General features: G+C 39.0%; 1 protein-coding gene across 3 annotated transcripts in view; it reads left to right on the top strand.

Moving 5' to 3' along the window:
* The first annotated feature begins 5148 nt into the window (after positions 1-5148).
* Positions 5149-17943, top strand: part of LOC142350886 (lisH domain-containing protein ARMC9-like) — a 100833-nt gene continuing 88038 nt past the window's right edge. For all 3 annotated transcript variants that reach the window (XM_075402870.1, XM_075402871.1, XM_075402869.1), the window contains exons 1-2: positions 5149-5231; positions 5346-5468. In XM_075402870.1, the coding sequence (XP_075258985.1) occupies positions 5175-5231; positions 5346-5468 (180 nt within the window). In that variant the 5' untranslated portion in view covers positions 5149-5174. The remainder of the gene's footprint in view (positions 5232-5345; positions 5469-17943) is intronic.

Below are 17943 nucleotides of genomic sequence, written 5' to 3'. Positions count from 1 at the left end.
TCTCGTTTTTTTCTCTTTCTCTTCTATGTTTCACACCGGTCTTATTTTTGTTTTACTATTTAGCTAGATATTAATGGGGCGGGACGTGCTTTTGTGTTATGTTTTTAAATTTTCCTGAACATAAAAAGTTGCGATGCTTTTAATGGGAACTTTTTAAGCAAAATGTTTACGTAAACGATTGGAGTTTTATACGATTGGAAAAAATCATCAATTGTTTTAAATTTTGCTTGATCTCTGTCTCATAAAATTTTTGAACAACTGGATTTTAATTAATTGAATCAATTGTTGCGAGGTTTTTCTAGATCAAATGAAAAGTTAGCCTGCAGAGAGTTAATTCTATATTTCTACTCTCGATCTTTTTCTAGTTACTTTCTTTTTGTGCTCCTTTTTTCTCGCCTTCCTTTATCTTTTTTTCTCTTTCATCTGTGTTCCTTTGTTTCTACTTTTTTTCTTCTTTTTTTTTTCTCTTTCGTTTCTTTTTTTTCTATCTTTGCTTTTCTTCCTTTTCCCTTGTTTTTTTTCTCTCTCTCTCTCTCTTTTCTGTCTTTCTCCTCTGTCTTTTCTCTTTTGTCTCCCTCTTTTTCTGTTCCTTTCTGTTTTTGTTTTCTCTTTTTTTTTTACTTTTTGCCTTTCGTTTTGCTTTTTTTGTTTTTCTTTTCTCTTTCCTTTCTGAATTTTCTCTCTTTTCTTTTTCTTTTCGCTTCTCTCTTTCGTTTTTCCGTTTTTTTCTGTTTTTGCTCTATTTCGTTTCTTCTCTCTTTTTTGTCCTTTCTCTCGTTTTTTTCTCTTTCCCCTCTGTGTTTCACACCGGTCTTATTTTTGTCTTTTCCGTTTTTTCCGCCTTTTTGTTATCTCATTTTTTCCTCCTCTTTCGTTTCTGTCTTTATTTTGCCCTTCTCTCTCCTTTTCTCTATTGATTTTTTCTCTTCGCTTTCTGTAATTCCTTCCTGTCTTTCTTCTCACCTTCTTTCGCCTTTTTCCTTTCTGTTTTCTTCTGCCTTTCTTTTTGCTCATTCTTTTTTCTGCCTTTCTTCAATTTCTATCTTTAGCTTCTCGTTTTCTCTCCTTCTTTTCGGGTTTTATTTTCTCTCTCTGGCTTTTCTCTGTCTTTTCTGTAGTTTTCTTTTTCTTGTTTTTCTCTCTAGCTTTTCTCCTTTTTTCCTTCTTTTCTATCATTTTGTCCTTCTTTTCTATCATTTCTGTCTGTTCCTCTGTTCTGCATCTTTTCTGTGTTTATTTTATCTTTTTTCTGTCGCTTTTCTTTTCTCTTTCTTTTCTGTTGTTTTTTCTTCCTTTCTCTTTTCTCAATCATTTCTATTTCATTCCTTTTCCGTTTCTCTCTTTAGTTTGTTCTTTCTTGTTTCTTTTCTTTTTTGTTTCTCTCTTTCTTTAATCTTTCTTTTCTGCTTTTTTTCGCTTCTTTATCTCTTTCTTTCCTGTTTTTATTTTTGCCTTTCTTTTTTCTCATCTCTTTTCTTTCTTTTGTTACTCTTTAGTTTCTCTATATTTTCTCTCTTGCTTTTCTCTTCGTTCTCTGTCTTTTATTTGTCTTTCTTTTCTCATTTCTTTCAGTTCGTCTTTTCTGCCTCTTTTCTGTTTTGTTTATTTTGTGTTTTTCCTGTCTCTTCTCTCGTTCTCTCGTTTCTCTTTCTTTAGCGTTGTTTTCCGGTTTTCTCAATGGTTTCTCTCTTTTTTGTTCCTCTTTGGTTTCTCTCTTTAGTTTGTCGTTCTTTCCTCTTTCCTATCTATTTCTTTTCTGTTTTGCTGTGCTCTTTGTTCTCTTTTTTCTTTTCTCTTTGTTTTCCTTCTTTTCTGTTATTTTCTGCCTTTTTTCTCATCTTTTCTCCCCTTTGTTCCTCTCTTTAGCCTCCCTCTTTATTTTCTCGCTTACTTTTCTGTCTTTCTTTTCTCTTTTTTTCTGTCTTTTGTTTTTTTTCTTTCTTTTCCCATTTTTTTCTGTTAGTCTTTTCTGTCTCTTTTCGTTTTTTGTTTTTCTTTTCTGTCTCTCTCTTTTATTTCTGTTCTTTTTTCATGATTTCTTTCCTCTCTCTTTGTTTCTTTCTGTTGTTTCGCTTTTTCTTTTCTGTATTTCGTTTCTCTTTTTCTCTATTGCTTTTGTCTGTTTCTTTTCTCTAATTTTTCCTGCATTTTTTGTTTTCATTTGTTTTCTCTTTCATTCCTCTGTCGTTTCTCTTGGTTTTCTCGTTCTTTTCTCTTTTTTTTCTTCGTTTTCTTTTTTCTATCGCTCTTTTGGGTTTATTCTGTCTTTTTTCCTTCTCTTGATTCTCTTTTATCTGGCTTTTCTCTCTTTCCTGTCCTTCAATTTTGTCTCTTTTCTCTCTTTCTTTTAACTTTCCTCTCTCTCTCTCTCTCTCTCTCTCTCTCTCTTGTTTTCCTCTCTTACTTCTCTCTTGCCTTTCTTTCTTTGCTTTTGTCTTTTGTCTGTTTCTTTTATGTCTTCCGTTTCTCGATCTCCTTTCTCTCTTTTGCTTTTCTGTCTTTTCTCTCTTTCTTTTCTGTCCATCTTTTTTTCTTTTTCCTCCTGTAATTCTCTTTCTTCTCTCTTGCTCTTCATTTTTTCGTTTGTTTTTTTTTTCTCTGTTTCATTTGTCTTTTCTGACCGTTTTTCGTCTCCCTATCTTTTCTCTCTATTTTGTTTTTTCGGTCGTTTTTTTCTCTGGTTTTCTCTTCCTTTTCTCTCTTTCTATTCTTTTCTATTCTGTCTTTTTTCTCTTTCTTTTGTATTTTCTGTCTTTCTTTTCTCTTTTTTTCATCTGTTCTGTTTTGCTGCCCGTTTTCTTTTCTCTGTCTTTCCTTTGTCTTTTGTCTCGTTTCATCCTTTCTTTTCATTTTTTTTCTTTCCTTTCTGTCTTTCTTTTCTTTCTTTTCTCTGTTTTTTCTCCCTCAAAACCTTGTTTCTGTTTTTTAACGCTCCTTAAAAATGCAGCCAAACGTATTAAAAGTCTTAGCGGACCTTAATTATAATAGTCAGAAAAGCCAAAAAAGTTGAACACAAAATTGCCGGTACTTGGCAGTATTATAGTAAACCAAATACATTGGTAACGAACCGTAATACCTATGGTTGTTGATTGAATGAGGGGCATGTGTTTCAACCCGAGGTGTTACAAAACAAAAGAATGAATTCTAAAACTTCCATTTTTCAAATGATCTTTTTATACTTTTGCTAGCCAGCTAGTTAACATAAAAGGCACATAACAAGCACACTTGTGCAATATAGATCTTCAATCTGTTCAATTGCTCAACCGCAACGTGACATAGACCTCATAGTACAACAAAATTAAGTGGGAATGAAAATTGCCAGCGAAGATTAAATAAAGCAATGGTATCCTTTTTCCAGATCAAACGTAATCTGGTATCAAAATGTAATTGGAAAAACAAACTGAACGCAACCTTTAGGCCTATATGTTGAACCGCATGATCTGTTAATGTTGATATCCATTAAAAGAAAAATCGGGTCTTTCCCATTAAAGCCCCCCCCCCCCCAGCTTAGTGGTCAGATCACCTATAGCCCCCCAATCATAGTAATTATACCAAATTGGAGGCTATAGTTTCATGGGGGGCTATAATGGGAGGGACACAAAAATTCAATTCGTTTTGATATGGAACATTTAAAAGAAATTGAATCAATTAGTAAAACTAATCGACAAATCATCGAGGCAAATATTATCGAAATCTGGATTAAATAAAACAAACGATAAATTCTAAATTCTTTCAAGATTTAAAAAAATGATTGTCAATTTAAAACTTTCTTACGAACGTTTTGGAACCTTGAGTTCATCGTCAGTTTATAAACAATGCAAAATGCTAAAATGAAAAGCCAGAAAATAAAATGCAAATCAATAAAATCAATCATTCAAGGAAATTTTAAACGAATTTTTACATGTCTACAATCGTATCTACAAAATATTTACATCTGAGCAAATATAAATTTTCGATTTGATGTAGCAGATGCATATCGACATGTTTTTTTTTAAAAAAACTACATATATTGCTTTAAACTTACTTTGGTTTTGTTCAATTGTAAAGTTGAAATTTTCGTTTTGTAAGGTGTCTCTCAATTTGGATTTTCATCTTCAAACTAAGCTTTCAGTGTCAATTCTCGTGTTCGGTATTCTTCGCGCTTGTTGATGGCTGGTTTCAGTGTTCTTATATAGAGCGGCTCTAGTGTCATTAACTTAGATTGGTTGCTGTATTGGTCTAATATCTTCCACTGGAAAGCTGTTTTATCACCGTTGCACTCGATTGCATGAAATCTCGTCGGTGAGTCCGCCTTAACATGCTCTGCAAACTTTGTGGTAATATGTCAGCATGTCTGCCCTACATAGATGGATTTGCATCCATTACAACTGAGTTCATAAACCACGTGGGATTTGAGATCCTTATCAAAGCTAGACTTGAGGCTAGGTAAACAGCTCTTAAGTTTCCGAGTGGTGAAAATCGTCTGTACAGGATGAATTTTGTTCTTTACAAATTCATTAGAGATGTTGCCTCTGTACTATAATACAAATTGCAGTTTCTCAGTATTTTCCTGTTGTTTACACCCGCGTTATATCTATGTCCTTTTCTTTGTTCTTTCATTCGCAGCTGGTTAATTGTATCCTTGACAATATTCCCCACCCAATGCCTAGGATATTGATTACATTCCCAAATTTCTTCATTTTTTGTCAATGCTTCATGGAACGCTTCATTACCATGTGCAAAAAATGTTCCCCTCCGGTTGTACGTTAATTGACATCTACACTCTTCTTTTTCACTGCTGTACAACTACACTCTTCGATATGATATGCCAGTTTTGGAACTAGCCTCAATAAAGCAACTATTCAAAAGCTTTACTTAAATTTTTTCCTCAAATGTTACTCTGAAGAAAACAAATTTTTATTATTATTGCTTTTGCTCTGTATCCGGGATTGTATAACGTACTACGGGAATAACGGAAAAATCAAACCATCTTTTAATAACGAAAAACGTCAAACCATTTTTTAATTGCTTATGTGAATGTCAACGAAAGCCGCTTAATTGGCTTAATTATAATCTGAGATAAATTTGCAAAACCTTGTTTTTCAAGACCGTCAAGGTGATCAGACAGTGGAGAAAGAAGCCAATTTCTGTTTGTTGTTGTTTTCTAAAGGATAATTTTCTCAATTTCAGAAGAAATGCCAGAGAAAAGCAATGGAGGCTACGAGCAAGACTTGAACAATATTGTTGTTGAGGTATAGCGTTAATCATCTTCTTAACTTTCAACTCCCTACCTAATGTATTTGATAACAAACTGGTTGATTGAAATCACTCAAATTTCTTCGAGTCGTAGAGCTAGCATGTTTCAGTACCTGGATTACGCTAATTATGGAGACACACTCGAAGCTTTCAAAGGTGAATGCGTTACCAAAGGAAGACCAATACCCCAAACCAGTGGAATCAAATCAGATCAAAAGAAACATGATATTCAGGTAATTAATCCATGAAAGGGCTGGGGGCGCAACGAATTTGTTGTGTTCCTTATCTATTTGCTCATTTTAGTCTAAATCTTTGCTCAGAGTTTTGAATTGATATCTTTCTTCTGTCAGTTTCCACCCCTCGAATTAGCCATAGGAGAAAACGTAGGACGCCGGTAGAGCCGAACGCGAAGAGCAGAATGCGATAAAATGAGATTTAAGCCGAATATTTCCCGTGCTCTGGTTGGTTGATCTTAAACTAATTACTTTAGAGGCAATTTTTGGAGTTAACACCTTTCCATTGATAGTTCTTGCAGTGTCATATGCGGGAGGGGAGACTAGATTCATAACAAATTAACTTACATGACGCAGCTCTAAAAGAGTTATAGTGCCGTGTTTCTGTTTGACGATGCTATGAGCATGTATTTTTGCGGTAATTTTACATATGATGCTGTGATGATTCATAGTGGGGGCTCACTGTTCCGTCCATTGGGATCACACCCCCGGTAGCACATTTTCATCTGTTGTTTTCTTTGGTGACCCTACTCTTTTTTAATCCTGGACTGGGGACCAGGCAATGGTGAAATTACCATCCACCGACACGTTTTGGGATGTTGGTAATTGTCGTGCTGACATCCAATTATGACGATAGATGTCGGGTGGTTTGCCTCTTTTGACTGAGGAAGTTTTCTGAAAAAGTCTTGTTTTCTATTGCAGCCTTTAGCGATGGAGCTGGTAAGCTTACCAAGCGTGTGCAGAACTGACTTCTCCCATCTTGGTCGTGTTTCCGCATCCTCGTCGAAGATCTCGCAGGGAACTGAAATTCCCCTCCCATCGTCGTGTCTCCTCATCCTCAATTATGTGGCCGTTGTCGTTGATGATGGGGGTTTTCGATGCTGTCAATGTCGTCGTTGTTGTCGCTTTCATTGATGTCCTTGTTGTCACTGTCTTTGTCAGTGCTGTCGTTGATGTTGTTTCCGTCGGTGTCTTTGTCATTGCTTTCGTCGCCGTTGCTGTCACAACAATTCCTCTCGTTGTTACTGTCGTCGTTGTAGCTGTCGTTGTCGTCACTGTCGTTGTTATTGTCCTTGAAGTAGCTATCTGTGATGTTGTTGATGTACCTATCGTTGTTGTTGTGGTTGTTGCTGTCGTTAGTGTTGCTGTTGATGATGTACATGACACCCGACTGCATAAGCAATGCACATGACACCCGACTGCACAGGCTTCGAACAGTCCAGTATTGAAGTCCTTGTCAAGTTAGAAGCAAATCTGCTTCACATCTGTAACGAATGCAGTGAAAATAAGACACATAAGTCCATTTTAAAACCTGCTGAACAGTCGAAATTGGAAGACGATCTAACAGACCTCCGAGAACAAATGAAAAAGTTCCAGCAAATCATTGAAAACTCAAATGCAATGATCGAAAATGTAAAGAAAGACTTGACCGAATTAAAGTCAACTGCTCCCAAGAGTTATGCACAAGCTGTTGGAAAACTGCCCGGTAGCACAATTCGCGACGTGTCAAATGCAAACAACATTCCTGGTCTGGGAATTCGAATAAGAGGTATACCTGAGAGTAGAACCAAAACACCAGACGAGCGTATGCATTCCGACATCGAATCGGTTGAGCAAATCCTAGACTTCTTGAAAATCAAAGACAAACGCATGAGCAAAATTCATCGTCTCGGTAAATTTGACCCTGACAAAAAAGGGGCACGCACTATACTTGTTTGCATGGAAAACATCATAAGTAAAGACCTGATTCTGAAATCAGCTCACCTGCTAAAGGCCTACGAACAACCAATCTTCATAAGTCCTGAGCTGTCTGCAACGGACGCGAAAAAAGAAAATGAATGTCTGCGCATTCGCCGTGATCTCATTGACAATCATAATTACAATAGCAGGCAAGTTCGTATTAGAAATCTCAAGGTGGAGCATAAAGTTGGAGACAACTGGGTTGTCTTTGAAAACGCACAAAAAGAGAATACTGGTATCAACTGGTGACTATACACACTCGAAATGCTTTCGTTCAATGTAAGGAGTCTGATGAAATTTGAGCGTCGCCTGAAGTTCTCAGACTGCTTGTCAACGCGAAGCTATGACATTTTATGCCTCACTGAAACATGGCTGACTCCTGATGTTCAAAACTATTCGCTCTTCCTACCTGCATACACGATCTACCGAAATGACAGAATACCATGCGAACACGAAACGAAACACGGTGGCGTACTTATAGCAATCAGATCGACTATTATGCACGAACAAATTTTGATTGACCTACATCTTGAGGATATTGTGGTGATTAGTGTACAAACAAAACCACAGCCGACTCTCATATGCTGTTTGTACAGCCCCCCATCAGACAGCGACTACACCTGGTCGCCGCAACAGTTAGAAATTCTGCTCTCCAAAATATCAAATCATGCTAAAAGAATAGGCTACCAAGGCGTGTTCATTTGTGGAGACATCAACTTCTCCAAAACAGACTGGAACAACATGAGCTCCAATTCCGAGTGTGAAAACGCTGTTCTGGATGCTCTTTCGGAATACAATTTCCTGAACTACTCAAATCTTCAGTTAGACGTCATTCTGGCCAACAACCCTGACCAGATTGTCAAAACTGATCTTGACACCTATCTTTACAACTGTTACGCACTAAACGGCAAGCCATGTGCTGATCATCTACCGGTCAGTGTTACAGTAAACGCATTCCATAGCGAACTATACATTCCTCATCAAGTCAAATATGCCTTTAAGAAAGCGGATTGGGACGAATTGAATAAGGCTATAGTAGACAGTCCTTTCAACCCTTACTGTTTCAGTAATCTCGATTTCCTTGTCAAAAAATGGTACGAATGGATCTTCAGCCTCATCGATCATTTCATTCCGAAAGTTACAAGACACAGGTCAACGCTTCCACCTTGGGTATCCAGCCGTACCTCACACCTGATGAAGAAGTTAGCTACAAAAAAGAAGCAATGGGTCTCTCCGGTCTTGTCAAAACTCCTGAAGTTGAAGAAAATGGAGCGTCAAATAAAAGAAGCCACAAATGAAGATTTGAAAATGTTTGAAACCGAAATCTTTCAAAGTCGACAGTTCAGCAACATCCAGAAGTACCTACGTTGTGTTCGCAAGTCACCAAACGTTCCTCCTGTCGTCACTCTGTCCACTCAAAAAGCCGAAACTGACCAAGAAAAGGCCAAATTATTCAATCAGTTTTTCCAAAGTGTTTTCAACGAGAAGCAACATCACTGCATAACTTTTGAGAACAGAGGCCTCAATAGTCTCCTTTTCTCCGAAACCGAAATCCAGCACATATTGGAACACTTAACTCTGAACAAGTCTACGGGACCTGACAACATCGGAAACATTGTTTTGAAAAAGTGCGCCTTCTCACTCAGCAAGTCACTCCTCCTCCTATTCCAAACAATCTCGAATAAAGGAATCTTCCCCAGATACTGGAAAATCAGTCAAGTTACGCCAGTGTTCAAAAGGGGAAACAAATCAGACACTACTTGTTATCGACCGATTAGTTTACTCTGCTGTGTGTCAAAAGTCCTTGAGCGTCTCATCTTCAACACACTATACAAGTTTTGCCAACACCGCCTACACGAAAACCAATATGGATTCCGAAAAAATAGGTCAGCAGTGGTACAATTGTTGGTCTACCTTGATTCAATTTACCAAAAGTACGATGACCCCACAGTAGACAACCTGACAATTCTGTATCTCGACTTTGCTAAGGCCTTCGATAAAGTACCGCATGACTTGCTTATACCGAAACTCCAGTCCTTTGACATTGGCGGAAAGTTGTTGCAACTCATAAGCTCCTACTTGAGCGACAGGGAGCAATATGTTAAAATAAATGCGGAAACATCCACTCCAGTAAGTGTCAGCAGTGGAGTTCCACAAGGCTCCATTCTCGGACCACTGCTCTTTCTGCTGTTCATAAATGATCTACCAGCTTCAGTGTCAAATTGTGAAAGTTTTGGATATGCCGATGATTTCAAGATAATTGCACTGACTCAGAGCCAACTCACGATTGGTGCCATGACTATACAGAATTGGTGCTCCGAAAACAAAATGCAACTGAACACCTCTAAATGCAAGCTCCTCAACATAAAAGGCACTTTGACAGCAGCAATAGACAACCTTGAAATTGAACCGACGAATCTTCAGCGCGACCTAGGACTATGGATCACCTCAAATCTCACGTGGAACGATAACTGTACCACGAGAACGAAGAAGGGATTAAGTGCACTGTTCCAACTGAAACGAAACCTGTCTACAAACAGCACGCGAAACAGTAAGCTAAATTCTTACGTTGGTTACGTTGTGCCAGTCCTGACCTACTGCTCTCAAGCATGGCAGCTGAACAAGTCGAATCTTGCGAAGTTTGAAAGGGTGCAAGAAATTGCTACCAAGTGGATACTGAATGCAAGTTTTGAATACAAAGATCGACTTCTACAGCTAAAGCTGCTGCCTCTCAGCTTATATGTCGAAATGCACAATCTCCTGCTTCTGATATCATTGGATAGAAACGAATACGACGTTGTTGTTGATCTACCTAGAGTCACCGAAGATAAAACTCGACAGCATACAAGAGGAGAACTGACGATCGGAACGAATCGACTCTACAAAACCGATGAAAACTTCTTCCATCGTACAAAATTATTATACAATATTATTATCAGAGTGTACACCAGCTACGGAAAATATCTCAATAAAGACACCATCTCCAAAATCTACTGGGACTACTTTCTGAAAAAATATGACAAGAGGGACAAATGCACTTGGCGAATTGTTTGCAAATGTGACCACTGCAATAACTGGAAAAAAACTAGACTAAACTAAAACTACCTTTGGACTGAACTCATGTGGGTCTAACAAACCCTTGGATTTATTTATGTTTAAATCCTAAAGCCTTTACTACTACTACTACTACGTAGCTGTCGTTGATGTTGTTGATATGGTCGATGATGTAGCTGTCGTTGTCGCTATTGTTTTTGATGTTGTTTTCGTTGCTGTCGTCTCTGCCATTGTCGCTGGTGTCCTTGCTGTTGATGTCATCTATCTTTGTCGTTGCCGTTAATATAGCTGTTGTTGCTGTCGTTTTCGTTGCTGTAGCTTTCGTTGCCGTCGCTGCCGTTATCGCTCATGCAGTTGCTGTCGTTAGTGCTGTCGCTGCTGTTATTGTTCCTCTAGCTGTCATGGTTGCTGTTGTTGCTGGTCCGTTGTCGTTGATGTTGTAGCTGCTATCTTTGTCATTGATGTCGCTCACCGTTGTCGTTGCTGTCGGTGTCGCCACTGTCGTTGTTGTTGCTATCGCTGTCGCTATTTGCCATGGATTTTGCTGTTATCTTTTCGTTGCTCTCGCTGTCGCGTTCATGCTGTCGTTGACGTCGATTATGTTGTCGTTGCTGCCGTGTTTTTTGTTATCATTCTTGCTATAGGTTTCGTTATCTAAATTGTTGTTGATGATTTTTCGGTAATCATGGAGTCGACATCCTTTTATGGCGATGGATGTCGGGTGGCCTGCCTCTTATTAACTGAGGCAGTTTTTTGTTGCTGCCTTTGACGATGATGCCGGTGAGCTTACCAATCTCCCGGTCGTACTCAGTTCTCTCCCATTTTTGTTGTGTTTCCTTATCTTCGTCAAAGACCTCCCGCAGAACCTACCGTCGACCACTCGTGTGATGTTGGCTCGCCTACCAATCCAAATTTTCTGTAAGACCACATCCTATAGGTTGATGTGAATGATGTGGTCGTTGCTGCTTTTTTCGTTAATGTCACTATCAATGCCAATGAATCGTGACAGTCGTGGTTGGCATACTCGTTACTGAATGCGAGTCCCTCCTCTTTATCTCGTCATGCGCTTGGGAACAGGCAATGGCGGAATCCCGACATTCTCTTCCCCATTGAACTGGTTAACAAAACAATAATGAAGTTAGCAAGTTACTCCATCAGAACAAGTTTCATTACATAAAACAACTGGTGACAACAATTCCAAAGATCAAAATTAATGTGTATTGATAGTAAAACCTTTGTTGGAAAAGAACACAAAAATAATCATAAAATGATCTAAGTTGAATCATTTAAATTTGTTAAAATTGATAATTAAGTTATTTAGGTTTTGAATTATTATTTGAATTGATTTTCTGATGATTAAATCCGAGAAACATTAAAAAAATGATTTTCTTTGCGACAAATCTTAAGCTAATGATTTGATATAAGAAAAATAAGTTCAAGAAATAAAACAATGTGCCTGGAAAACTTATCATATAACCTTGCAGGCTAGCTTAGCTGTTTGGTTTCAGAAGTCTCAGAATAAAGAAAGTTTCATTGCTATGCTGAGTTTTCAGTTTTGTTCATCATTTCAATTTTCTGATCTTCAATCTTTCGTCGTGTGCTTCTTCCAGGTTTCTTCTGCTTGAAGACATTCGTGACTCATCGTTGACTTCCTTGCACAGTTGGTTTTTCAGCTGCTCCTCATCGTAACGCACATATAGCGAAGGCAGCCATCTGAAAGTATACTCATTGGCTGTATACTTTTCTCCCTTCTCGCTGCTTTCGAGTTTTCAGGAAGTCAAATTTGTTCTCTTCTCTGAGCGTTGACCTCTCTCTAGCTCCGGTGGAATCGCTTATATCGTCGTCTTCATCCGTCGAAGCATCACTTAGTAAATCGTCCTCACAAATTTGACGTTCTATTGGTTCTCCTTCTGGCTGTTCACTAACACCACCTTGAACGTCCTCCATCCTCACATCGCCATCAGAATGCTCGTTATTGATTGAGCTGGTGGCGGGAATTAGAGTCGGGTCCTTCTGTAATTTCCCGAGAAGTTGATTGATCAATGGAATTGAACCCTTTTTCCAATGCTGTTGTTATTCGGGAGTGCATTAAAGCATTGGTGTTTATCTCATAGCTGCTCTTGCCGGTTGCAGCCCCATGGCATAAATGTTTGTTGATGTACTCCCGCACAACTGTAGGAAGCTCATGATCATCAGCCACACCGATTTCATCAGTTTTCTAAAGTTTTTAGACGAAAACTGGCAATTTAACTGTCGCGAAATGGATCTAAAATAGTTCTTTATAAGGTCCAAGACTCGATCTGCTGTCAATTTGTCATCATTATGATGCCGAGGGGTGTCAGACAGTACTTTGCATGACTCCCTGACACTTTCATCTGTACATCCAAGTACTTACCGATCACTTTCACGGCAAAGACATGAACGGTTTATGGCTGCCTTTCAATTGCTCTACAATGATGCCTTTCGCTCAGCAACATCCGAGTTCTTTTGGCCCCGAGTTCTTTTGGACAGGGCTAAAAGGCATGGAAACCTCTCTCACTGTCAACATGCAGTCCTTCAAGAAAGGATTCCTCTATGAAAGCAATCTCATGTGCTCCTAATGTTCCGCATTATAAGAAGAGTCATTAAGCAATTTTGGATGGTTCTATACATTTTTTTAGTGATATCATCCTTGTAGAGCTTAGAATCCATAGATTCCTTCTCCGAGTTCCTTTGCTTCATTTAGTGTCGGAATGCTTTCTTTGACTACTCTTTGCTGAATCGTTTTGAAATTTCCAGTCATCAGTTTTCGCAGATCACGAAGAGCTAGTGTTACCTGGAGGCTGTCCACTTTTCGTTGCCACGATGTCATTGATAAGATATTGACAAGACTTTGGACTCCTGCGCTGCTTGCCTCTATCATTTTATCCATTCAGAAATTCGTTGCAGCGTATAGACGTTTGGTGACATTGATTTCCCTCAATATAAGTGCTAATGATACTGTGCTGTCTTTGCTCATTTTCTCCTCCAGCAACAGTTTTCTGTAGGTTTTGAACCCTTCAAATAATTCGCTCTCTTCAACTAGGACGCCAATCGAATCGCACGGACTGTGGCTGGTTTTCTTGCCGGCCAAAAGTATATCTTTCTTGGATGAATGAATTTCGGATGCTCCAAGTTTTTCCTATTTTGATATTGCTGAGTGGCTAGGCGTTCCCTTGTTTTTCTCTGCTTTGATATCAAGTCATTGAAGGGATTAATTACCTTTTCTCGTTGCCGAAGACTTCGATATCGGTTGTTTTGTTTGCTCAGTTCCTGTTTGGCGCCACGGGCCGTCAGAGTCTTCGTAGTCGTATTCTAGCTATTCAGAGGCTGAATTTTACTCAGTGCTTGGAATGCAATGTGACACAGAATTGACTACCATCCTGCTTTGGACAGCGTTTGGTAAAACATGACCATCGTTAATGTATCTCGCCCATCCTGACTTGGTTGCGTCTCCTGCATCAATGAACAATGTTTTCAAATGTATGAAGCAAGAAGCGTTTCGCTCGTCCTCCTTTAGCTTATCGTACTCGATTTTCGTTATTTGCTTACCCCAATAGCAAACCACAAACGATCCTTTCTCGATTTTCTTTGTGCAAATGTCAGTTCTTTTTCTGATTCCTGCTCCGGAGACAACATGTCTCATTTGTCTTGATTCGAGTACTTCATCGCTAACGCGCTAAGGTCTCAAATGCCGCTTGTTCGTGCTTTTCTCGCTACCTTCTCAAATCGATTGGCTTCCTTAGTGGCAACATTTTTGATCTAGCAGTTTTGTTTGATCTGAAAAAGGTTCCCCTGATGTTGAAGGCCAACATGAACAATTTAAATGGTGTGGTGCAAAACACAAGGGTTGGACGACACTAAACATAAAGAAAAATTGAAGGATTCAAAACCTTCAACTTTTCTCTAAAAATATGACTATTTTCACGGCTAGAACCGAATCAAGTTTCGTTCACACAATATTGTGAACTTAATTTTGTAATTAATGGTATTTCGCTCCCAGTTTAATTGAGCTTGATCTACTTGGCTTTGGTCTTGCTCGTTGTCAGATATCACAACGTCTTTCAAAACGCAATTCGGCAGTTCGCGGACTTTGCTGAAAATGACTAGGTAATCCTGTTGTCAGACTTTTTCCAGGCAATGTCTATGCTGTCAGTTTGAGGACAACAACCACAACGTACTCAGGTTGAGTTCATAGGAATTTCATTGATCTCTTCGTATTGGGATTGTGCTGAATTGCAAGCGCGCACTGGGTAATGACAATGTTCGGCTCACTCAGTTTGTTTCGTATGCAGACGAGTTTCAGCCTGAAGTATAATGTGAAATAGTCAGTGAAACAGAATTGACAAACCAGAAAAATTTTCACGTTTTTACAATCCGATTCATAATTCAGCACCCTGTCCAGTTTTCCGTGTTCTTGAAGTAATAATCGTTTGCCTCCTGCATGAGCAACCTTTTGCTTCACAACTATGACTGAGTGCCCTTCCCTCTCTTTGATGGGTTGTTGTACGCAACTCTTCTTTAGTATTCCGTTAGTTATCTGTTGAATCTTTCGTTGATTCGGCGCGTTTCTTGGTTTGATTTTGTGTTTGTGCTCAGGCAAGAGGCATATAAACTTCAAGGTTTATCTTGCGACGACACAACCTTAGAACTCTTTGAAGTGAAATTGCATTCTCCACATTTGAAATCGATTCTTCGGATGGTTCAACTTCCTATCCAGAAGAACTTTCTTTCCTCCGACACTTCTGTGCTTGCGTTGGCTTGAAATGTGGTACAAAAACAGGCAATTGGGTTTTTTTCGTTGACTGTTCTTCATTGATGTCGCTCTCTTCGACGAGCACTCCAATCGGATCGCACGGTCTAAGTAGCTGGTTTTCTTGCCTCCAAAACTTTATCTTTCTTGATTAAATGACTTTTGGGATATTCCAAGTTTTTCTTACTTGTGATGGGCGTTCCCTTTATTTTCTCGACTTTGATATCAAGCCATTGAGTTGATTAATTACTTTTTCTCGTTGCCAAAGACTTTTGATAATCGTTGTTTTATTTGCTCAGTTCTTGTCTGGCGCCATGGGCGGTCAAAATCTCCGTGGTCAAATTCTAGATTTTCAAGAGGCTGAATGTTCATTAGTGTTTGGAATGCAATATGTGACACAGAATTGACTATTATACTTTTTGGGACAACGTTCAGTAGAACATGACTATTTTCTGATCCCAATAGCAAACGATCCGTTCTCGATTTTGTTTCGTGTGAAAAAACCTTCATTTTTTCTCTAAAAAACATGACTATTTTCAACGCTTGAACCGAATCAAGTTTCATTCACTCATAATATCGTGAGCGTAATTTTGTAATTAATGCTATTTCGCTCCCAGTTAAACTGAGCTTGATCTACTTGGCTTTGGTATTGCTCATCGTCAGTTGTCACAACGTCTCTCAAAACGTAGTGCGGTAGTTTGCGGACTTTAGTGAAAATGACTAGGTAGTCCCTGTTATCAGACTTCTTTCACGCAAACTATGCTCTCAGTTCAATGCCAACAATGTCAATGCATTCAGGGTGAGTTTATAAGAACTTCATTGATTTCTTCCTATTCGGATTGTGCTGAAATTTATGCGCGCGTTGGTTAAGGTCCATGTTTGGCTCGCTAAGTTTGTTTCGTATGCAGATGAGTTTCAACCTGAAGTATGATGTGAAATAGTCGGTGAAACAGAACTGACAAACCACAAAATTTTTCTGCAATCCTATTTATAATTCAACACCAATCCAGTTTTCCTTGTTGAAGTAATAATCGTTTGCCGCCTGGGACGAGCAACCTATTGCTCTGCTTGCGTTTTCGTGTTCGAGCAAGACGCAGATGAACTTCGAGGTTTATCGTGAGACGACGAAATGGCATTGTCCCCATCTGAACCCGATTCTTCGGATGGTTCAAGTTCTATCCAGAAGATTTTTCTTTCCTCCAACGGTTCTGTGCTCGTATTGGGCTTGAAATGTGTTATAAAGACAATAAAGACAGGCAATTGGTTATTGCTTTCTGTTGACTGTTCTTCATTGATGTCGCTCTCCTCAACAAGTACGCAAATCGATTCGCACGGACGACTAAGTGGCTGGTTTTCTTGCCGGCCAAAAGTTTATCTTTCTTGGATAACTGACTATTGGATGCTCCAAGATTTCATACCTTTGATTTTGCTGATTGGCTATGCGTTCCCTAGATTTTCTACTTAAATATCAAGTCATTGAAGGAATTAATTACCTTTTCTCGTTGCCGAAGACTTCAATATCGGTTGTTTTGTTTGGCGCTACGGGCCGTCAGAGTCTTTTTAGTCGTATTCCAGCTTTTCAAGAGGCTGAATTTTGCTCAGTGCTTGGAATGCAATTAGTCACACAGAATTAACTATTATCCCGAGGACAACGTTCGGTAAATTCTGACTATTGTTCATGTATCTCGCCTGTCTTTCGTTGCGTCTCCTGCATCTATGAACAATGTTTTCAGGTGTGTGAAACAAGAAGCGTTTTACTCCTTCTTTAGCTTATCTTACTCGATTTTTGTTTTTCGCTGGCCTCAATTGAAAACCTCACAATCCATTCTCGATTTTCTTCCGTGCAGAAAGTCCACTTCCTTTGATGCCTGCCCGGAGATGAACAAAAGTTCTCGTTTGTCTTCATCCAAGTAGTGGCAAAATTCCTCAGTCAGCTTCTTTAGTTGCAAAATTCCCGATGGGGGAGGGTTTTGTTTGAGTTTGATCTGCAAAAGTTTTACTTGATGTTGAAGACCAACATTAACAACAATTAAAATACTAGTGCAAAACGCAAGGGTTGGACGATACTACACAAAGAAAAATTGAAGGATTCTTTAAAACCTTCAACTTTTCCTTAAAAATCGTGACTATTTTCAGCGCTTTAACCGATTCAAGTTTTGTTCACACATAATATCAGGAGCGTAATTTTGTAATTAATGGTATTTCGCTCCCAGTTTAACTAGGCTTCATCTACTTGGCTTTGGTCTTGCTCGTTGTCAGATATCAAAACGTTTTTCCAAATGCAATGCGGCAGTTCGCGGACTTTGCTGAAAATGACTAGTTCGTCCCTGTTATCAGAGTTCTTTCACGCAATCGCTACGCAATCAGTTCAAGGTCAACAATCAGAATTCATTCAGGGTGAGTGTATAGGAACTTCATTGATTTTTTTGTAGTCGGATTGTGCTGAAATGTAAGCGCGCGCTGGATAAGGTCCGTGTTTGGCTCGCTATGTTTGTTCCGTTTGCAGATGAGTTTCAGCCTGAAGTATGATCTAAAATAGTCAGTGAAACAAAACTGATCAACCACAAAATTTTTTCTTCATTGTAATCCTATTCATAATTCAACACCCAGTCCAGTTTTCCGTGTTCTTGAAATAATAATCGTTTGCCTCCGGGAACGAGCAACCAATTGCTTTGCTTGCGTTTTCGTGTTCGATCAAGACGCAGATGAACTTCAAGGTTTATCGTGAGACGAGGAAATGGCATTCTTCCCATCTGAACCCGATTCTTCGGATGGTTCAAGTTCTATACAGAAGAACTTTCTTTCCTCCAACGGTTCTGTGCTCGTATTGGGCTTGAAACGTGGTATAAAGACTGGCAATTGGTCATTGCTTTCTGTTGAATGTTCTTCATTGATGTCGCTCTCCTCAAC

The sequence above is a fragment of the Convolutriloba macropyga genome, chromosome 12 (assembly GCF_964194025.1).
Source record: "Convolutriloba macropyga chromosome 12, txConMacr16.3, whole genome shotgun sequence".
Taxonomy (NCBI): Eukaryota; Metazoa; Xenacoelomorpha; order Acoela; family Convolutidae; genus Convolutriloba; species Convolutriloba macropyga.
This window is presented reverse-complemented; position numbering and strand designations above follow the sequence as displayed.